General features: G+C 39.4%; 2 protein-coding genes across 2 annotated transcripts in view; one reads left to right on the top strand and one right to left on the bottom strand.

The window, feature by feature from the left end:
• nt5dc1 (5'-nucleotidase domain containing 1) overlaps positions 1-24,039 on the bottom strand; it is a 70,448-nt gene that overhangs the window by 41,373 nt on the left and 5,036 nt on the right. The gene's annotated exons all lie outside the window — the stretch shown is intronic.
• col10a1b (collagen, type X, alpha 1b) lies at positions 17,263-23,978 on the top strand. Its single transcript, XM_067573106.1, has 3 exons — positions 17,263-17,744; positions 18,335-18,467; positions 21,518-23,978. Exons 2-3 carry the CDS (start codon positions 18,350-18,352, stop codon positions 23,365-23,367), a joined length of 1,968 nt encoding a protein of 655 aa, XP_067429207.1. The 5' UTR covers positions 17,263-17,744; positions 18,335-18,349; the 3' UTR covers positions 23,368-23,978.

Genomic DNA, 24,039 nt, shown 5'->3' with positions numbered 1-24,039 from the left:
TATTCCACATGGGCAAACCAACCAGATAGTACAAAAACATTATTTAAATATTGAATTTTTTTGTAACAAGTCTCAACAGGTAGCCCATTTTTCTTTTTGTACTACCGTTAAAATTTGGAGGGCAGTCTGGTTTGGCAAAGCCAGACAAAGGTTTACATAAAAAAACAACAATATTCTGGAAAGGTGGCAGTACAGAAAACATCATGCTGCCATTAAAATCAAAGTGGTTTGTCCCTTTATGAGCATAAATGTGAGCGGCTAATTTTACTGCTAATTAATTGGTTAGAACCTAAACGGAAAACTAACGGACTGGTGGGAAGGATTGTGCTCAGTAAATTCAAATGCATTCATTTTTAGACATATTTCTAGTACGACGCTGTTGTGTTAGCCCGTATTCAGACCAAATCAGGTGGTGCAGCGTTCAGTCGCAGGGTTGGGCGGAGGTGTGTGGGGGTGTTTGTGCTCTAGAACATAACCACTGTGAAACAATCAGAAAATAACGTTTTATTGATCTGATTCACCAGCTTCCTCACTACCGTCGCTCTTCATTCACTCTCTGGCTCACTCGACCGCAGCTGCTCTCTTTCTCTCGTCTTTTTTAAAATGAGTCGGGAAGTCGATGGAAAAGTCTAATTTTACTTTTAACATTTTCAAAATGAAGAGAAACGTCCTGCCGTCGTCCTAGTAACGTCTTTGTACTCACTCATGGCAGAGTTCACAGCTCTGATCAGCCTGATCTCCGTCACGCCTCTGAATCCAGAATGTCAGCATGCTATGTAAAACCACACGGAGGCGGCTTTATGTCGGCTTTGTGTGGTTCAGTGTAAAGAAGCGAAGGCGGCTCAAAGGCGGATCCTCTTTGCGGCTGTAATGCGGGTTCTCTGTATAAAAGAGGCTACTGTGTTGTTCACAACCACGATAGCCCCTTCTATACAGAGATCCCGCAACATTGCTGTAAAGAAGACCCATCATTATGCCGGCTTTGCTTATTTACACCGAACCAACCAAGGTCAGCATAATGCCACCCTGTGTGTGACTTTAGATAGCATGCTGACGTTCCGGAATCAGAGACGTGACGTGTAACACAACAACGTCGGTGTCTAGCATTTGTAGTCCCGCCATGCCGGCTGTCCCTTTTACACAGACATCGATCTGGCAATGTGACAACCTCCACTGCTGGCTTAACGGTTGAACCACAATGGTCCCTCCATTATGTGTTTGTACCTTTTCTACAGAACGGCGAGGCGGAATAACGGCGCAACATTCCCGCCTTAAACAGGCTGTGTAAAAGGGGCTAATACTGTCTTCTCAGAACATACACACATTAAATAAGATCTTTCGTGTTACCAGCTTTCATCCGACTCCATGTATAACTGCACGGTTCGGTCTTCGACATCATGATGGTTCATTTTATGACTCTAACAGGGACCGGAGATTCCTTCTGTTGCTGTCTGATGGAAATGATGTCACAAGTAAAAGTTTAGGTCAGTTCAGATCTATCTCTTTCCGCAGCCTTCTGCGTTTCTTCATGGGGAAGTTAGCATGATCTTGATAATAAAGACTAAAATCTGCAGAGTTAACACGCCACACATGATCTATCCTTGTTTTTTTGAAAACAGTATCATCCAAGGAAAAACCTGATTTAACCCAACCTACCAGTTCATTATGACTGTGTTTGTTTATTGGATACTTTACCGAACATGCTTGCACTGTTATTGTTATTGTTGCATGCAAAACAAAAATTTTGCTTATCTGAGAGCAAACTCAAGCCACATCAAAGCACAGGCGTTGCTACGCCATCATTTAGCAAGTCAGACATAACAGTGTATATCCCCACCCTGATGTGTGACGTCTGACCGTGGAACATATGTATACATTTCTCGCAAAGCAGTGAGAGAATGACAGTGACTCAATACCAAACAGCTCATTTCATATATGAAAGTAGGCTGACAGTGATCCTGAAAGAGAAGAACTGGCATTTAAATCTCCTCTGTGGATTTGTGGTGTTTATATCCTCAAGAGACAGAGAGCAGAGACAGGAGGGGTGAAGGTAAATTTTGCCTTTCCTGAACGCAGTATTGAGCACATTCGGAACAACAACTTGTAAACAGATAAACATGATCTGTCTCATCATTCGTCAAATAGATGGTTGGCGTGCTAAGCAGCCTGATATCAAGTTGCACTACTTTTGTTTTACAAGTCTCACTTGTCTAAAGGCTTAAAGGTTTGTTTCAAACACATCATAAAAATAAACTTTTATCTGGCACTGGTATCTGTCCATGCAGTTTAATCTGCCAAGGTACATTACAGTGGAAGTGAAGCAATTTTACTTGCGGTGACCACAACACTGAAAAATGGCATTTCTTTTCCAGAAATAGTGCGCCTGTTTCTCTGGATAATCGAGTGAACACACTGTGAGCGGCGAAGAAACAGTCCCTATGGAAACAGTTCACAGTGAGGTCTGTGGATTGTCAGTGTAAAGGAGTTTATAGTTGTGCATTAAGAGGTTACAGTATAGCTAAAGAGCCTTCGCACATAGCCTCCGTAGCTGACATGCACCTTCTCAAAAATGTGACCACACATTGGTCAGCTTGGATCATGTTTTCTTCAAGTTTTCTATTGGTGGAGACTGCTGATAATGGTAACATTTCATAAACTGAAGAGTGTCTCAGTAACATACAAGTAGCTAAGACATTTCCACTGTGAACCAGTCAGTTGGAGAAAAAAAGGCAAACCTTCTTCTTGTTGCTCTATTTCCCTAAGTAAATAGAAGAATGTAAACATAGAATAATCCGCCAAATTAGCATAACACTCCTCAAATATTTGAAAAAGGATAAAAATTAATGCAGCAGAACCAGAGATATTGTGTTTTTTATTCCATGTATTCTTCTTCCTTGTTGAAACCTGGCACCTATGTACATTACCCACAATGCAACTCAACTCAATTCACTCAACTGTACAGACTCAGGTGTGTTATACTAGTAGCAGCTAATGTAGCTAGGAGCTGTTAGCCTCTAGCAGAGATGAGGAGCAGTTACAGAGGTCTGCTAACCTCACTTCTTTCTAACTCCACATCCCCAGATTTTTTTAAGCTTGTAGTCTTCAGCCCCAACTGACAATGCCTCAAGTGACATCACTTGAGGTCATTTATCAGATTTAAAAAAGGCTTTATACAGCTTTTTTACATATATAGTGGGACTCCCCAACACCTGCAAACATACTGTATAACGTGTAAAAATCTGTTCCCCTTTAAAGTATGTACCACCTGTTCAATTACAACACATGAATGGACTGTTGCGGTGGTGCCATGGTTGGTTGAAATCACATGCTTAAGTATAAATGAAAGCCTAGTCTATAGGTACCTAGAGTGGGATTCTATTAACTCCCAGTGACAGGTTTAAATCTAACTTACTGAATCTCTCTATACATATGTACAGAGGTTCATCTTATTTCAGAGCCAGTGGTGGAGGCACACTGTAAATAAAGATGTCAAATTAACTCAAGTTGCCACTTTCCAGACTAATTTAGGATGAAGGCTTGTGGCGTGGATGACTTCATAGTCTAACTTAAATCTTTATGAAGCTGTAAAAACATGGATACAGTTGCTGTGTCAACATACAAGTGGCACATGTACATGCTCACTTTCTGACAAGGTCATTTAAGACCACGGTGTGTTTAATGTATCGGAAAACACACCATGACAAAACTGGCATCATAATGGAGATGCGAGTTTCAAAGTCAAGCAATTGAAAATACTATAACTGACTCCAATAACAGAATGTAAGGGTAATACGCTGGTGGATATGTATTCTGGAGAAAAGCAGGCAGCCTGTAAGACAGAAATCTAGGGAATAAATTGCACGATTGCAAACAGATTTTTACTATTTACTGTGCAGGGAGGGAATCAGACAACAAACCTCATCTTTATGGTTAAAAGAGCCTCCACATCCAGAAGGGAGCCAGGCTATCAAATATAGGAAGCTCAAAACAATTACTTTGTGTGGAGCTAAACAAATTCAGCAGTCAATTTAGAAATGGACACTGAGGTGAATGAGTGGTCGGAGACGTGGTGAATTTGATGAGAGCATTTTGGTATTTTTGCAGCTTAATACCATGTTTGAAATGAAACTGCTGACTTTAAAGTCATCTTATTTTGGATTCACTGGATCACCATAAAAACCAGTGCACATGTCCTTTCACCAAAGCTGCCCCTTTTTTTTTTTTTTTTTACTGAGAAAATTAAGCACTACTTCTCTTCAGTTGCTCCACCTATCTTGGGAGATATTCGGTGACTACAAACTAACAGTTCCAGATGAGAATATTGCTAATTAAATGCTCTTATGCTTTTATATATTTAGCATTTATTGCAACAACACCAGCTCCAGTGGTTTTAAACATGTTATTTATAAAAGTTCAGTTCCTTTTACTACTCTCTATCTTTTTATCTCGTTAAACTGAGATCACTCTCGTTACTTTTCATTTTAGCATTATTGAGAGTTTTTCCCCTCACACGTTCATCACATCAAACGTGTGTTGTCCACATACACAAAGCCAGTTGCCCAGTAATTTTGTTTTGATTTTCTTTCTCAAAAGCCTGAGAGAATGTGGCTTTCAGGTCCTCCCAGTAATTATGGTGAGGGGGGAGGGATTGCTGAGGTCAACTAACCAGTGGTCATTACAGTTCTGTCGGCAGCAGCCCCCTCTGTGATACATGGGACTGATTATGGGATTGCCCAGCTACTCGCCAACTGACGTAGGAATAACTTTTTAATGGAAGGTGGTAGAATGACCTTCACATCAACTAAGGAAAGAGTCTGAATTATGTTTTAGGTCTTAAAGTACAAGACAGAAGAGCAAGAATGGTTGCCTGTATGGTTATTCATACAGCTACTGACTGGCGGTACCAAATGATAGCTGGTTAGCTGGCGGTAGCATCCCGTCAGGTACGGACAGATTGAACAAAGTAGAATACCTCTGTTCATGACACAGTTTGTTGCATTGTCTCAAGACAGCTAATGTAGCCAGCTATCATATATGTTCCTTTTTGACTGAAAGTAACCATTTTGTGTATTTTGCAATAATTTGGTTTGGAGGTACATATATTTTAGACAAAAATTCAAACTAATCAAATTAATTTGATATATTGACCTAATATAAAACATATATTAGATATATAATTGGACAGTGGACATTAAGTGGACATTCTACTATTTAAAAAGATAACACAGTGGTGGGTTTTTTTATACTGACTGCAGTATTGTTAGACTCAGTATATTTAAATGTTAATTTTAAAATGTGTCTTTCAAGCCAGCAGGCAGATAAATAAATGATACATATTTGACCACAGAATCATTTCTAGCAGTGTGGAGAGGGCTTTAAAACACCACTTAGACTTTCATATTGGGAAATAAAAGGACAAATCCAATATAATCCAAATAATCAAAACTTATAGATTGTATTTTGGTGTCTGGTCACAATTCTGTGGGTGGGAGGGCAGGGGTGGCATCGATTTCGCAAGTCTGAATCATCAAAATTGCACTCTAGCTGCAGATTTCATTTACTTTCTGGAACAAACATACTAATCATGGCGATTCCACTGAAGTGAAATGATTTTGGTCTGAATTTTTGCTGTTGTAAATGTTTGTGTGACTGCGCCTAGTCTTCCAACTCTTTTCTTAGTTAACTTTCTGTTTGAATCCATCCACTCTTGTCTGTTTGAACTTTACTCCATTTAAATTGCTACCCACAACACTGCAGCACATAGAAGATAAGTGGATTTAGATACAACACCCTGTGAATTACACCACTCAGCGCTGGTGTCAACAGCATAAGACTCAAGGCCATAAAGCTGTCCATCAGTCACTTTTCGGAGCATGAAGCTCCCATTTTGGAAAAAAGCAAGAGCTTTCAGACTGTGTTTACATGTCTCAGTTCAGATGAGAGGCTGCAGTGCTCAAGCTGTGAATCATTCCTCCACAGCCTCACTGTGTTCTTTCTCAAGTACCCATGTAAACAACACATACTTTGATGTTTTTTCTTTTTTTTATTTTAACAGTTTAACTGACTGCAGCCAAAGTCTACAGAGGAAGTATAGAACTATTTGAAATATTTCACAACAATGCTGTTACAATAGATATAAATCTAATTCTTAACTACTGTACACAGATGTTGCCAATTCTGCGATGCAGGACCCTAAATCTAAAGAAAAACACCAGTCAGCTCATTTTGCACAATGCATACTTACTCTGGGGGTATATATTAAGTCTTATTTAAGCCACTCTAATCAGTATAATAGCTTTTCCTACATCCCAATTTGTACTATCTATTCATCAGCAGCTGTGGTTAGAATCAAACCAGAGATATTTATACTGCTCATGAGATAAATGCTATTCGTGACCTGCTCCTTATTCATGCCCATTGAGGGATGCTGGGTTTCCTTGGATTGGAGGGGAAAAAAACAGTCAAGGGCTTCTGAACTTCCTTAACGCATTCTTCCCACCATGCTAAGAATGGTTCTCAGGGATCCCTCCCAGCCCAACACCTAAAATAAAATCAAAACCGAGAAAAACAACAACAGACCTGAGCTAGGAGAGCAGCCCAGTGAGGAAAATTCACATAGATTCCAGTATATTTAGGACATAGGCCACCGGGGCTGATAAGCACTGGGTTCAGAATACCATAAAGCACATATTCGTATGCCAGGACCTGAGTTCATTGGTAGTGCACTAATAAAAAATAAACATCCAATAGGTAAAGAGTTCATATGAGGAAGAGACTGTTCATGAGTGTTGTATTAAAGGATTACTTCCTGCCACAATGAAGTCAGTTTTATCTACAAAGCCCAAATGACAAGTTTAGAGGGTTTTAAAATCTGTAACACCCTCTACCTAAATTTGGAAACTCTCCACCAAAAAAGCCCAGATTCACTCTACCATCAAGAGATTCCTGTGGGTTTTTATACACAGGGTATTTTTTTATTTTTATATCTAATTATATGGTATTGTGTTCTGACATCTTGACACCTCTTCTCTACTTGTATATATCAGTTGTGTAGTGCTCACAGCCTAATATATTATTTAGTTATACACTTAAATTAAAAAAAAAAAAAAAAAACTTAGCTAATAGTGTGCTTCAAGGTGCATTTACACATTAAACTGCTACCAGTTGAGAAAGCTGTGTTAATTAAAACTGAACTGTTTCTGTCAGGGTGCAAAATTTACTTTTTTGTCTACCGGCCAAATGACTAATAAATGTTCAAATTTTACCAGCAACTCAATAGATAATATTGTTTTTTGCAAAATATGCAAGTGGCTGGTCGATGGTGCTAATTTTGTTTCCTGGTTTCAGTTGCCTATACAGTTCTAAGCCTAAAAAGATCATTTAGTCCATTAGGCTGCTGCTGCAGACAGCTGTACTGACTAAAACTGAAGCATATCCATTTCATTGGATGTGGGTGTGATACAGACGTCTGAAAAATGCATCCAGCTAGGACAGGCAGTAAGTAGAAATGCTTTGGTTTTCATTAAAAGATGTCAATAAAACCTTGTTCCTATATGCATTTTCAATTATCACTAAAAGAAACAAAACAAAGTGGAAACACTGGAAATTCAAAAAAAAAGGTTTTCACACTTAAACTTTTACACTGTAAGCAGACTTGGTGAATAAATCATGACAATCATAAGGCATGTGACATTTATGTCGCTGAAGCTTCCAATTAAGAGATGAAAAATGCTGACAGACAAAAACATCAGATGTGTGTGGAGCGATGAGGAGACTGTAATGTTCTCATAAAGAAAAAATGTCACATTTTTGACTGTAGCTCTTTTAATGATGTCATCTCTTTGCAACCTCCTCTTCTGCAATTGTTTAATTTTCAAACACAAGAATTAGCACCACCGACTGTTTATCTTGATAAACTGACTCTTAATATTCACCTAACAGCAGTGGATGGAAACGCACGTTCATTCTTGTGCGCTTTCTCTTGCTGATTTTCGGGGAATTCAGTTAAAACGTGTGCTACATTTGGATGGAAACATTACAGTCTGTTAAGATGTTTGGAGCAATGCTTAGCTCTCACTGGTTTCCCACACTGTGTCAATCACAGCACTGTCTATGCCCGTCTGTCTAAAGCAGATACAGCATTATCTTCAGTCTTCAGTCTGCCTGACACAAACCCACTTAGAGATTCTCTGAGCAATAGAAACAAGACCAGGTCAAAACCTAGTATATGTCAGGACCGTGTATGGTCATCGTTTGAAATTGTGGCCAGTTTGTTACAGGGATAGTCTGGAAAAATTCCTTGATATTAAATGTTCATTCTGTAGTGGTTCCAGTAATATATGCTGATAGTGTACTGAAGTAGCATCACATGACATGGTTAGGCTACACTTGAGTCAAAAAAGTTTATAAATGCAGTTGCAAGAACAATACTTTCCACTCATATCCTGGGACGTTTGATTTGACAGAGAACTTATTTAAAGTCTAATTATAACTATCGAAATTATCTGTTAACTCCTCCTGCTCTTTCATCTGTTTCACTCTGTATTGAGTGTTTTGTCAGAGTGATGGTTATTTGTGGTGCTTTAACTGTGCACTCTCCTTCATGCCTCTATGCACCTTTTTTCTGCCTCCTTCCCGGTTGATGATCATGGACGCTGTTTTGGAAATTGTAAATGAAAGGTTTGATGGCATTTTGAGTGCAAATTCATGAGGTTTATCTCCACCCAGTTACCACAGTTACAGTCAAATCAAGTGCACCTGCAGAGCAGTCGCCACACACTAAAATGATATAACAGCTACAAGAGTCCCATGTTTTACCTGCAAGACCTGCAAGTGTTTTAACACTATTGTTCATCATTGGTGATGTCAGAGAAATAAAAAGCTTGAGTCCTGGTATTAGTTTAGTTATAAAATCCAAACACACCACGGAGTGTCTCTCCTGCCGGAGAGTCAATCACACTGGATGGAACCAGAGATGCTGGTACGTGTCTGTTTAAACAGGAGTTTAGCCGACTTCACTGCATTTAACACTGAAGCTGAGAGCGTCAGGGTTCCATCATCTTGATTCATTTTGAAAGAGCACTGGCCAATAGGGAAACTCCAACGCTCACTCAGTCACTCATGGAAAACCGCGGCTGTAGGGCTGGTCCATGGATGGTCAAGCCAGCAATCACAATTTCTGACCAACTGTGAAGTTCATGACATCTTTAAGATCTTAAATGATTTTGTTAGAAATCATTTGCTGAAAAAGGTATATCTGTTTATTCTGCTTTGATCAAAAAGGTTTGTCCTTGAAATAATCAATTCTCATTCTTTCTGAAATGATCTTTCTGAAACATTTTCGGGGAATTATTTTGGGGGTAGTTGCCAATTTTGCTTACAGAAAACTACAAAAATAGACTTGAATAAGAAGGGTGGATAACTGAAAAATGTGTTTAACCTTCACTGTCAATTGCAATGACTGCAGTTACATTCATTATACCCCCATGAATTGAACATAAATGATGTTTCTTGAGTGAAAATTAAATTAAATTGAATTTTGAACTGACCTGAATACAACTTTACTTTGAGCTCTGAGATGACTTTTTGGTTGTGAGGCATTTAAACATACAGTACAATGTGGATGGTATGCTTGTATATAGTGTACATGTGTGGTACAGGGCTGACAATCCATTTGTCTTCACCAATTTTGTGTTCACTTCACTTCCGAGAAGAGTTTGGAGAAGACAAACTTTTTGGAGCTCACAAGCATGTTTGGAGTTTCCAGCTTTGACTCAGTCAACAAAATCAAGGAGGAGTTTTCAAAGTAAAAGGAATTCGAAAACAACACAAAAATACTGTCAAATGACAGTGATGGATCAGTGTGGGCCCGCCCTTCACCTCTGTCTCACGTTATGCTTCTATACTGTCTCAAAACATACAGATAACTCTTATATGTTTGCCTTTGGTGTGTAAGCAGGAGCTGCCAGCATCCATCTTTCTATTTTTGTCTTTGTGCACCATAATTATTTTGAGTTCTGCGTAATTTGGTAAACACCAGCACTCCTTCGAAAAAAAACATAAACATAATAGAGTTGGACCTGTTAAAGATGTGGGGTTTGGCTTCCAACACTTTTTTCACCACTAACTCCAACACCACCTCCACAGTCCTCTGCGCTACACACTGGAGGTCCAGGGGAAGGAATGTGTGAAGGAACGTACTATGAAAACCATGAACTTCTGTTGCAGTGGACACAAGTCAGTATGATACTCAGAGCAATGGCTGAAACCCTGTAGCAAATTCTCCCATTGAGCTTTCACAGACTATGAAATCTTGTAAACTGGAGGAGGTCCCTAGGAGTGTAGAAACCATATAAACAGATGGTAAAGGCCTTATGGGAACTATAAAGGATATAGTGTAACATACTTGTTTTCTGATCCTAGGCCAACAGGATACAGTGGTCAGCAACCCTTCAGTTTGTAGGCATGTCATTTCCCATAGTAAAACGGCAAGAATATCATATCATAACTATGTGCCAATCATCATGGAATACACAAGCAATTGTAGTATTGTATGGAGGCCTTAAACTGACAAAATATCGTCTGCTATTTACACTTTTCAACTCCTTAGTTTTCCTACACTTTTTTTTCTTGGCACACACTTAATCATTTAATTATTTGCAATTTTCCCCATGCAACATTTCCTTTTCATCACCACATTTCCAATTTTCCTCAGGCTTGTTTAATAATGAGATGATCGTGTCCACATGTTCAGGGAAACAATTAACAGAGGAGTGTGTGACCAGGTAAGTTTAAAGAGTGAGTACATCCTTAAATTCTGCTAGAACTCAGTGCCTATAAGAAAATGCAAAAGGGGTGGGCAATCGACTGTATGAGCACTTTTACACACAATACATATTGTTGTAAAATGAACGTCTAATCTACATATGTGATTATGTGTAAAGCACAAAAAACAATTTAATGTGGAGTTAAACACAATGAGCATCAATAATATGACCAGGTGATAGCATGTAAATGGAAAATAGTAAGAGCCAAAGAACAGATCCCTGTGGAACTCCATATTTTAGCGGTATCACAGCTGATTTATAATTTTCAATTTCCACATAGAATGATCTTCCTGAAAGATGAGAACAGAACCAATCTAAAACCAAATCTGAAATGCCAAATTTTTAAGACATTCAATTAAAATACTATGATCAACAGTGTTAAAATCCGCAGACGGATCCAATAGGAGTAGTACAGTGTGTTGACCACAGTCAGCTGCTAAGAGAAGATCATTTAAAACCATAAGGAGTGCAGTTTCTGTGCTATGGTCTGCCCTAAAACCCAACTTAAATTTTTCAAAGAGACCATTAATGTGCATGAAGGAAATTATCTGCTCTGCTATGACTTTTTATAAGACCTTTGCAAGAAGTGGCAGTTTTGAGACCAGAAATGAGTAATTGGGTCTAGTCTGTCTAGTCTCCTTTTTTAAGGGAAGGTTGTACTACCGCCATTTTAAAACAATCAGGAACAAGGCCAGATGAAAGTGAGGAGTCGAATAAATCCTCCAGAAATGGACAGGTCATGACAAGGGTTTCTTTAAGGAAGTAGGTAGGAATGATATCAAGAGAGCAGGTGGAGTTCTTCATTTTGGCAATGTTCTCAGTTGCATGTTACATGAAGTTAAGGCACAGTTGGTGCAAGGAGGAGAGAGTTAAGTGACAGTCTGGGCTACAAATGAAATACTGTTCCTGATGTTTTTGATTTTGTCATAGAAAAAAGATGGGAACTGTTCACCGTTGTGAATGGATGGTTCAATAACAGAAGGGGTTGGACTTGAGGTGCGACTCACAACGCTGAAGAGGAGTCTGGGGTTAGATCTATGTTTAATGAGGTCATTATAATAGTGTAGGTAATGTTAATCTATATAATTTACTTAATACTGCTGTAGCATCATTGTTTAAACCTTTTGAAACAGTAGATAAGCATTTTAGCCATCAGGCAAACACTAACTAAGTTAGCTAGCAATATGATAATGATAGTTGGAAGTTCACAGACACTGTGCTTCTATTTTCATAACATTATCTTCATCTTAAATGTCTCTTTTCTCATAATGTCAAACAGACTAAACTAAAAATGTCTAAGCAGCATTAGCTTAAAAACTTTGTTAGCATTAGCTTGCAAGGTAAAATGCTTACACTTCTGTTGTAAGTTTCACCTACCCATTAAATAAAATGAGCTTGTGAAACATAGATAGCAGGGAAAATAAATTAACTTTTGATTAATTTCATTAACTTATTACAAGTATAAAGTTTTATGTTTGTTATTAAACTGCATTTTAATTATAACTTTAAGTCTTATTTACTGATGGAATAACTTATCTTTTTAGCTAGTCTGATAATCTTTTACTGCCTTTTATTTCAATTTTGGGGCTCCACAGTATCTACCCCAGGCAACATAATGACAACATAGGTGCAGCACAGCATGACATATCAAAGACAAGGTGTGTGCACGTGTATGAGCATTAAGCATCTTCTCCAGCTCAAGAGATACACAGATTGCAACACCACCCCTGTAAACACTGCTGATTATGAGCTAGTGTGGAAGGTACGGTAAAAATGAAAGTGCTGGTCATTATAGCACTTACTCAACTTTGATTTAGATAATTACCTTTCAAGTAACCCATTACCTCCTCCTAAAATAAATCCTACAATGAGAGCAAAATCTGTTTTTGTAACCAAAAGATTCAGCGTCTCTGGCTTTAATTCCTCTTTTCTCATGAGACCAACCTTTCCATAAACTCATAATGACTTGTGCAAGATTTTGTCAAGATGTTAAAAAAAAATGCAGTGAAGGCTTTTGTTGCTATTCTGAATTACAGTTAGCCTCAGGTCGGTCAAGCTTCCAACCATGATTTTTGTCTTCGGGTCCCTCTAATTGTAACCAACACTCAGCCAGGAGGTCCAGCTTCAGACCTTCCATTCATAAAGCTCTAAGTGCCTCTTAGTGGCATATTTGGTTTATTAAAACGTTAAATCTGAGCCACCGTCACTTCCCAGCTGAAACGCTCTATCTTTAGCTCTTGCTTTCCACTCTTCCTTGCTGGCTTCAGACACATCAACCTGCAATTATTTTCTCCTTTCCCTCAGCCACCATGGCATCCTCAAATCTCTGGGACCAAATGGAGACAGCAGAGTCCAAAAAAAAGAAAAATACTTAATCAGATATGAGAAAAAATGTTAATTGTTTGTCTAAATTGTTATTATAATTTGAATATTACAAAATAATAGAAATACAGTATATTTTTTAAGTTTATATCTTTGGAATTTTAGTCTTTATTGATACTGAACAATACGGACAGGCAGGAAAACAAAAGAGGGGAGACAGGGGGTTCTATGCAACAAAGTTCCCTGCCAGAAATAGACCAATGACGTTGTAATTACATAGTTCCTTGACCACAAGGCTCATAAGATATAAATCTTTCAGGGGTTTCCTTTTATATGTTTGCATATAAGAACAACTCATTTATGGATTCCTACTTTTAGTTTTACAATTAGAATTCTGTCAATGTTTACTTGGAACATTTTCACATAGACAAATTAAGGATTATATGACAAGTAAAAATGTGAGTGCCTACTGGTCAGATAAGAATAAAATAACCACAATTATTAGTTCACAACAAAGTGAAAACATAGAAAATGCAGTAAGGTTCAGAAAAAAACTATATGAATATATAACACAAATACAATACTGTGTACAGTACAGAAGTATCAAAGATATGCTGGAGGTAATTTAGAAACAGTGTCTCTATTGCAGTTTTTCCACCAGAAAACACATTTTTTAACTCTTATCAACCTAATTTCCAGCAGCAGCAGGCAGCTATTTTCAGCCAAAGAGTGCTAATAAAATCACCGTACACTATCTGCCCAACACCAAACAGCTGACAAAACAAAGTTAGCGACTAAATGGTGAACAAAGTGGAGCATTTAGCAGCAGATGTTTTTCTCTGGAGTTGGTGGGGATCAAAACAGAGCTAAAAGGAGAGTGAATATTGGGAAGACATTTACCAGGTGGACACAAGCACACACAACTTCAAATGAATGTTAATTTTGCTCTGTGTGTACTGGAAACTGTACACAACTATTTACTGTGTAAACAGGAAACTGTTTGCTAAAACAGTCTTCATAGATCAACTTAAAATGTGTCTGCAGCTTTTTCTGCGACTCACAAGTGGCCAACAATCATTTTGTTGTTAATTAATGCAGACTTAAATGACTGAAAAAGGCTTTTATAGGAAAATGTTAATATTCCTCAAATTAAGTTTTCATTGTGATACAATACAGAAACTCACATATTGCATCAGCATAAGTGCCTACAAATTTCAAACTACCAGTTCTTCTCAGACAAAAACAAATAACCAGAATGGTTAATTGAAAAAATAAAATGCAGTACAGTTCAGACTATGCAACACAAACACTATGACTAAACAATACACCCAATACTGTGTAGAGCAGAGAAAGGATCAATAAAAGACATTTTTGTTCTCTCCAAAGACAACCATGGTGTAAAACACACTTTAGCATAACTATTCAGATATACAAATGTGACTTTTGCATATACATTGTTTGAAAATAATGTAGAAAGCAGAAGCTCTGCATATTGGGGGACAACCCCTGTCATCACCAGAGTTAATGAAAGCCATTGAAGGAGCATTAAGTCGTGTCTGGAGTGAAGCAGCAGTATGATAAGATGTTTTGAGGGGCAAAACAATGGTTACTCCAGACCCTTCCCAGAAATACCACCCACCCTGCCATCAGGAGGTGTCTGACAACAGACTGAGGACGACCCATATCGTACTGTCTGTACTATCTTCCATACAGCACATCTCCACTTCTAATTACATGTTTATGCACTGTGACTTCTTTTTTGCCATATACAGCAAAAGCTTACTCACAGCATGTAAATCTAGGCAGCCACTCAAATTAAACCTCACAGTGGCCAGATTTAGATAGAGAGGTATTAATTCTGACACACCAAAAGGCAAAAAAAAAAAAATCCAAATGAAATAAAAAGCCAGCCATGTCTCACTGCGGTCACAGCCACTTTCATGGTGAGATGCAATGGCATATCTGCAGCTTAGAAAGTTGTTAAATGTCGACTCCACCCCCCCTAGTCTGTCATTTAATTCAAAGAGTTTACCAAAGATGCCCAAGGCTCAGCGAGTGCTCATCTGCGGCTGCTGAGACGTTGGCAGTTTAGATGAATGAGATGATGAGACGTTCGGAAGGGAAGGAAAGCTTTTCCAAAACCATGCATATATTACACAGTGGCTTGACCAACCGGAACTTTTACATACTATAGATGACAGCTTGATGAAGGCTGGAGTGTTAATTACTATGCACTGCAAAAAAAACCTTGTCTAACAAGTAATCACTGACTCAGCCCTAAAGACTTACTTTAGAGATGAGTTGATCTGAATAACCGATACAATACGGCTGGAGATATTCTCTATTTGATTTGATTTATTGTATTTATAGTTTTTAAACATTAAAGATGCACTGCACCGGAGTTAGCTCAAAGCTAATTTGCATCCGCAGTCCATCACAATCAAAACATACAACAGCACAACAACAAACAACAAACAAACTATGTTTATTATAGTCAAAAAATTCCATTGAACCAAAATTAACAATGTGTTAGTCCGTCTCTCAATACTTTCTGACTTACCCTGTCTTGGCACCAAGCCTATTGGTTCCTACTGAAGGCATAAATCTCTAAGAGTGGGTCACAAATATATAGTTTCATTTTTTATAAAGGTTCCATAATTTCCTAACAGCTGGGCACTGTCGTTTTTAACAAACGTTTCTCAAACACGAGGAAATAGTGCATTTTCAGCAGTGGATTAATACACATTTGGTGCTCTAGTGAGTGTTTCTGGCAGCAGGAGGATGTATGTGTGATTGATTTGATTTGTGTGTTCATGGTAAGGAAGGAACATGTCACCCAGTGAACAGTGTGGCTCATTGGTATGTTTTTAATAGTTTTTGAACAACAGAGCTCAGAGGAATAAGATATATCAGGCTTCAATAGTTGTCTGTAGTGTACAGACAGGGTAGGGAAGTCAAAGTATTAAGAGATGGACTAACATATTAATGGTTTTAGTCTTTTCATGGGATTTATTGACAATAAGGAAAACAGAATATCTTCAGCCTTATCCCTTATTGAAGAAGGATTAAAGGATCCTTATCAAAAAAGTTTATGAAAAAAATTGATCGTTGTATTGTTACCAGATATTTTAAAATAAACAAAAAAATTTAAAAAATACAGGTATTGGTATCTGCCTCAAAAATCCGGCATCAGTTTAGACATAATTTTGCAGCACAGTAACCCAATACTGTTATTTCCTTGAGAAATGACAAAAGCTCATAAAAATCCCTGAATGCCACTGAGCAATGTTTATGTCCTCTGTAGGTTAACTTTAGCTTATAGCACTATTTACTATATCAGTGTAAAATAAAACCTAAACCTGCCGTAAACTTTTTAAACCACGGTTAAGAAGATCACATGCATACACACTTTCACAACTGGGACGACTCCAGCACAACTACAGCCACTCTCCTAAAGTAGTACCCAAACTGGTGCAGAACTGTGGTCTGCTCAGTGAATCTGAACTGTAAGCCAACCAGAGGCTCTTCAGAGGATGAAGCAGGTAGAACAAAACCTCACTTCTGCCTCCTGGTGTCTTAAAAGTGTACTGTGGATCCCTGCACCACACCACATGCCAGCTTGTAAAAATCCCAGAGAGATTAAACAGACATAAACCTGCCATTATCATGATAGGCTTTAACTATGTGAAATTTAAATATGAACACATCAAACTCATCTGCTGTATTTAGAGATGTGTCTAGACTAGTAAACACCGACTGCTGTCTTTCAAACCCAGAAATTATAGATAAAAAAAGACATTCCACAACTTTCCAGCATCCATTAGCAGATGGGTGAAATTTCACTTTTACCCAAAACTGACATAAAAATAGGAGTCTGGTACATGTTGTCTACCACAGATTCACCTGTACAAAGTCTTCAGACAGGAGGAAAATATTGTCAGACCCACCCACACAGTCTTTACTTTTCCAGAAAAACACCCTGTCACAAGCCACTTAGTCAATAACTTGATGTTTTTAGAAAAACCTGTGTTTGAGCAGTTAAAAAGACTAAAGATGGACACTAAAGCAAGCAATTTAACACTCCTGAGTCATCTGTCAAAAAGCGCAAACAAAGTGATTAATGTGTCAAATGTGTAACTGAATAAAGGTTGTTAACTTTGAAAGATCTGTATGACTGCCTGCCACTACCACAGATCATACCAAGCAAGATAAATCAAGAAACTAACTTTTAAGAAAAGTGGCACCCAAATGTAATTTCAGAGGAATCCCCTCAATGCTGCTCCTTACAGACAGAGAAAACCAGATGAAGAGAGACACAGGGAGGAGAGGGAGGACCGTCATCTTGGAGTGACAGGCCTCCTGAGGACATGGCACCCCTCATTAAAGATGACATCAGAGCAGGGAGGGCCGTCCACGCGAGGTAGATCCTCCACGATGCTGGAGAGCAGTTTGGTATAAATACCTTGAGCCCAATGCCCTGGGAAGCAGCAGCTGCCACTCAGACAGCCAGACTTCACAACTAAGGATATAACTGCGCCGTGCCGGGACAGCAGCTTCCCGACCCCCCACTGTTCTTTCGGAGCGTAAACCTTACCGGTAAGGTGGCTTTTCTCTGATTTCAGGTTATTGCATGGGGGATTCCCATCTCCAGCCTGACTCTCACTGGGGGGGAGGGTCAGTGGTAGGGTGGTGATGGTGGCTGGCATTATGAGTGTAATGAGCCATATGCTGTGGCTGGGTTTACAATGGGACAGAATTCATGCCTACTGTTTTTATTTAGATTGAAAGAGAGATTTTGAAGTTTCTGGGAGTCAGGTAGCTTTTTTCATCTTGTGAGAACTTTGGACACCATTTTCAGTTACATGAGAATTAAAAGAAAAATCTTTTGTCAGAGGTGGTTTTGGATACTTTTCACAGTAGCTGCACGCTTCAGGAGGGCAAAAATGACTGATGAGCATGATCTATCTGGTTTAGAAAGGAAAGACTAACATTTATTTTGCAGCTACTGAATCTCCTCATTCAGACTGTTAGATTAGCTGATGCATCACCACACTGCACTACATAACTAATGTAGGAGAGGCACTTGCCACTGTCAGACATGGCTGTAGACTGTGATTAGAGGAAAACAGAAATAGTTGATGCTATACATGCAGATGTTTTCTCACTAATGGATTCTGTCTTTGCAGGTTTAGCTTCACAAGATGGACCTGAGGGTAACAAGCGTTCTCCTCGTCCTCCTAGCTTTGGCTGAGGCAACCCCTGACAGATACTACCATGTGCCAAAAGTGAGCAAGAGTGCCTACCCTGTCAAGAGTCATGGTGAGTCACACTTCTTTTCTCAAGAGGGTTGTTCATATGAAAACGTGCATTTTTACAAATATAATAATAATCTTACTAGTCTGGTATTAAGGGGCTACGCTGCAATTAACACAAATACAGATGGTTCAAGTTGAACTGGGAGGAATAAGCAGAAATAGAAAGAATGCCTCAGTGCAAAAACGGCATCTATTTATCTTTAGTACAATAATTAAACTCCAACCGAGCCCATTGTTCATTTAAAATGACTACAGGCTGCACTGCGAAACTGTTTTCAGATTGTATCAGCTCCACAATCCATCACTTTTTGTTCAATAATTAAAACAAATTTAGACAAATGAAACCGCAAAATAGCACCAGATGACACTATTTTTGGGACATAATGTATGTTTACATCCTTTTAATTGAAATCAGGAATGCTGAAAAGCAAGGCAAACAAACATTATCAAAGATGTTTCAGACAAATCCACAAATTATCAATTAAGTTTCAGCCTACAACTGCCTGTAATTTCACTAAAAAAGTCATAAGATGCAGTCTGCCTGAAATGACTTTACAAGTCACTGTGACCTGCTGGACTTTTACATCACTGCCAGTTTCACTGTCAAATCAAATTAAGGCCATAACTTTAACCACTGATCTGAAAAATATAAAAACAATCATCCGTATGAACCCTGGAAATATGGCAGCCTTTCTATCATTTAAAGAACACAATAAATATGGCACATTTCTTAATTAACTGTAGATTCCACTCACTATTGTAATCATCATCATCATCACCACTCTTCTGAGCTTCCAATAAGACGTACTCTTATGCAACCTGGCAGACTGTTCATACACATTGAGTAAATGAGCCTGCCAGAGCACAACCCTCCTTCATTAACTGCCATCAAGCTGCACACCCAGCAGGTCCAGTGCAACCTCTCATTGGCTCAGAGCAGAAGGATGTGGTTGAACTGGTTGAACTACTGTGAGTGTGTATCTCTGTAGAGCTGAGGTGGGGTTTATAGATGCTCTGGACAAATAAAGGTTAAAGAAGGAAATTGTCACTTTGCGCATCTCATAAAAAAAAAAAAACTAAAGCGGCGTTCATGATTCAAATTTTCATCTTTAGTTTTGTTTTTGAAGAGAGTCTGATGTAGTTTGACTGTGTGTCTTAAGATAAAAATAGAACTGTTTTCCAAAGACAATGAGTGCTCAAATTTGAAAAATATCCTATACAGATGTTACCACGTTTCAGTCACACCCTAACAAACTGCTTTGTGGTATTAAAATTGCCCCACATAATTAGAATGAAGAAAAAAAAAACTCTCACAAGTTCAAGCAGTAAACCTACCAAACAAACCACAGCGTATTTACTGTAGCTTCTCTCTGAGGCTGACGTAATAGAGAGTTTTTCCACTATAGAAGACTATAAGCCGCTAAAGAATTGCAAAAAAAAAAGACTCAGACTAAGGGGATGGGATAATAGTACAGTGCAGGTCACTCATGGTTCAGCTCCTGGGTCAGCTACCGTAGCCAGCATCATCACCTCAAGCTTGTGGTGTTTCTGGCTGCCAAAAGGTTCCATTCTGGCACAAATATCCTGTGTGGGGTTTCATACACGGCCTTATGTGGCTTTAAAATGACAGCCCTGTCAAAGCATTTTCTTCTCAAAACACCATTTTAAAAGAAAAGCCAACACTTTTGGATTTGTGTCTTTGACAGGTTATGGCTCTCTTTTGGAAATGATGTTTCCAGAATAATGGTATACAAACCAATGCAGCATGATAGAAACTTTATCAAAAGATCCTATTTTATGTATGTTTTTTTTTTTTTATGAGGATGGTTACAATTTCAATGTTAAAACCCAGGTAGATTTATTTATATTATTTTGTAACTTTTTTTTACCTTTAACTTTAATTTTGTTGTAATATATAAATGGTACTTTGATTCTTAATATGTCTTGGGATATCATTTTTTATCATTTCCATAGTGACTTTATGTCATATTTCAGCTAAGCAATGTAAAATAATTTTAAGCTAACTGGTAGAACCGATAGCAACATTAACTGTATACTTAATATTGAAAACAGTCCTTCAGAAATTAAATAAAATAAAGAAACATTTAATAATTTTATTTTATATAAACATTTCCTGACAATCAATTCAAGAGAAAAAACACGATCTCCAATCCCATGTTTTTATTTTATACAGTAGGATTATTATTATGTTGCCTTACGTAACAAATACTAGATATCAAGCTGATGTTATATGCCAGTTTAGTACACATACACTCTCTTGACAGTGCATGCACTCATTTGACCTTGCCCATAAACTCTATGCTGGGCTATGTGGTAGGAAATGCATCAAGGTGATGCTGACAACTTGCAGACCACTAACTATACATTTACTCCCATGGGCAGTGCAGGAAATTAAAGGGTGCAGTATAGCGCAAGTAAATTAAACTGAAATGCACAGGATCTGGGTTGCTAGGTCCCACGCTAGCAGACATAAGGTTGGTGAGAACATCACCTCAGACCACTAGTGCTATGCAGATTATTCCTGGGAAAAAATAGTGCTGTCCCCACAACAGGCCCTACAATCATATGCAGTAGTGTTTTAAGTCAGGTTGTGGTCTTACAGAGTAAAATACAAACCCTTGGGTTTTTCAAGGACCAAGAAAGCGTCTTACATAATGCAGTGAAAAGGCAAAATGAATAAAAGAACCTAAAAAATTATTCAAATTTCATCCGTTTCTTGTTAGAGATACATACACTACTTTGTTGTTTTTCATGTCCTTAGGCAGAACTAAGGATTATTTCTATGTTTGTAAATGTTGTACACACGCATATTTTCTACCAAATTTTCAACATCCATCTACAGCATCATGTGGAAAATTGTACACTGTCTACTTTACTATTTAAGCTCATTTTAGAACAACAGACGGGCAGTTCACTAAATCCAATTATAAACATGAAAGTAGGTCTATAATTACAACATTTTTATGTGTGGTTATAAGCATTATATTACTTGAATAACTGAATCACATGAATCTGTATTTATGTTTTCCCCAGCTGTTGCAGGTCCTCCTGGTCCTCCTGGTCCTCCAGGTGAGCCAGGACCAATGGGCCAAGTTGGACCTCCTGGAAAGAGTGGTGTGGGACATACTGGACCACAAGGCCCATCCGGACCTCCTGGACCCCCTGGCTACTCTCAAGCAGGTAAACCTGGTATCCCAGGTGGCCCTGGAAAACCAGGTGGCCCTGGCATGCCTGGTGACAGAGGCGCACCTGGTGCAACTGGAGCAATGGGTCCCAGAGGTGCACCTGGTTCACCTGGAACTCCCGGACCTGCTGGATTTTCTGCTGCTGGTAAACCCGGACCAGCTGGCCTCCCTGGAGGAATGGGACCAAGAGGAGAGCCTGGTTTGAAGGGACATCCTGGTATTCCTGGTCTTCCTGGCCCCAAGGGAGAGAGAGGCATTGGAGTTCCTGGTGTTCAAGGACCACCAGGCGCAGTTGGACCATCTGGCCCATCTGGTATGCCTGGCAAACCTGGAGTTGGTCAAACTGGTGCTACTGGCTATCCTGGAGAGCCTGGCAAGTCTGGAATGCCAGGAAGAGATGGTGCTCCTGGGCCAATGGGTATGACAGGGCCAAAGGGTCACACTGGAGCTCCAGGCATAGGAGCATCAGGGAAACCAGGTCAAAATGGTAGCCCAGGTGTGCCTGGACCTATGGGACTTAAAGGTCCACAGGGTCCAGCTGGTCAGCCAGGTACCCCTGGCATGCCAGGTGTTGGTAAACCAGGAGAACCTGGATCACCAGGTGGCAGAGGAGCCCCCGGTACTCCTGGAACCACTGGTCAGAAAGGTGAGCCAGGCCCCACTGGTTTTACTGGTCAGCCAGGTGCAACTGGTCCTATTGGCCCAGCTGGTCCACAAGGTTCAAGAGGATTCCAGGGTGAGCAAGGCCCACATGGACCCAAAGGCGACACTGGTATGGTTGGTGCACCGGGGCCTAGGGGAACCAAAGGTGACCAGGGAGCTCAGGGTTTCACTGGGAAACCCGGTATCCCTGGGGCAGTAGGTCCTGCAGGTATGCCAGGTCATACTGGTCCCCAGGGTCAAAAGGGTTCACAAGGCCCTGTTGGTGCCCCAGGAATTCCAGGTTCAAATGGCGCTCCAGGACATAAAGGACACACAGGCTCCCCAGGAGCACCAGGAAAAAGTGGTGAGAACGGAAGGCCAGGTCCCATGGGACCAGTTGGGCCCCCTGGTCATTCAGGTCCCTCTGGAGCCAAGGGCCATCCAGGTCTTCCAGGCCCACCTGGCCCAGCTGGCCTAACAGCTAAGGGAATTTCTGGTCCTCACGGTCCACCTGGAATCCCAGGAGCCAGAGGTCAAGATGGTATCCCAGGCCCTGCTGGTCCTCCTGGTCCTCCCGGCCCACCAGGGGAGGTGGTCTATGCCAAGAGCATGCCAATCAAGTCCCACGAGGTTGTGATGTCTCATGAAATGATGAAGGCCCCTATGTCTGCCTTCAGTGCTGTGCTGACCAGGGCCTACCCTTCAGCTGCTGCCCCTATTCAGTTTGATCAGATTCTGTACAATGGGGAGCACCATTATGATTCCCATAGTGGTGTGTTTACCTGCCAGGTCCCAGGCCTCTACTATTTCAGCTATCATGTGCATGTCAATGGTGCCAATGCATTGGTTGCCCTCTACAAAAATGAGGAGCCAGTTGTTTTCACCTATGATGAGTATAACAAGGGCTTCCTGGATCAGATGTCAGGCAGTGCTGTTCTTATGCTGTATGCCGGTGACAGAGTCTATGTCCAGGTACCTGATGAGGAGAGTAATGGTATATTTGCAGCAGACAACGTTCATTGCTCTTTCTCTGGGTTCTTGATTGCCTCCACGTGATTTCACAAATCCAATTACACCTCAAAATATTACAAAACATTGAACTACTCAGAGAAATATGTCAGTTTACAAAATTCCATTGAGATTGTACTTTAAAGAAAAACATGGTTGTAATTTTACAAGTTTAACTGCCTCATTCAAATCTTTGCAATGATGGAAAAGTCTTCAATTTGCTAAGAAATTACTCGACTGACAGAGGCATTAATAGTGAGTAAAATTTTAAAATATATGGTTCTTATTGATCCCTTTTCCCAGTTCACCTTGTGTGTGCCTTTACAATTTTAAGAAACATGAAATAATATTGGAAGATATCTTAAATGGTGCTCTACAACTGCCTGTAACATTTACAGCACGTCTTTTATATGTGTTTGTTTTTATTAATGTCTGTTGTTTAAGATTTTTCCTGTAATATACATACAAAAGACACACAAAACTGTGGTACTATGTATTATTAGAGATCAGCACATTCTCACAAGCACTATGATTAGTAAGCAACACAGAATGACAAATTCAAACTGCATTTTGTCAAAAAAAAAAAAAGTACCATTGGATGTTTTAAGTTATGTACCACTGACCAAAGCACAGAATAAAGTTCTCGTTTGAAAAAGAAACATGTCCTGTGTATTGTGTGTGATATTCTACCGGACAGTATGGGTCCTTATCTAAAAGTCA

This window comes from Thunnus thynnus, chromosome 18 (genome assembly GCF_963924715.1).
Source record: "Thunnus thynnus chromosome 18, fThuThy2.1, whole genome shotgun sequence".
In the NCBI taxonomy this organism is placed as follows: domain Eukaryota; kingdom Metazoa; phylum Chordata; class Actinopteri; order Scombriformes; family Scombridae; genus Thunnus; species Thunnus thynnus.
Note: the sequence above shows the minus strand (reverse complement) of the source record. Positions and strands in the feature narration are given on the sequence as shown.

Coding starts and splice junctions, on each gene's coding strand:
- col10a1b (XM_067573106.1), top strand. CDS start 18,350: ATGGACCTGAGGGTAACAAGCGTTCTCCTCGTCCTCCTAGCTTTGGCT. Junction 18,468..21,517: donor CTACCCTGTCAAGAGTCATG/GTGAGTCACACT, acceptor TGTTTTCCCCAG/CTGTTGCAGGTCCTCCTGGT.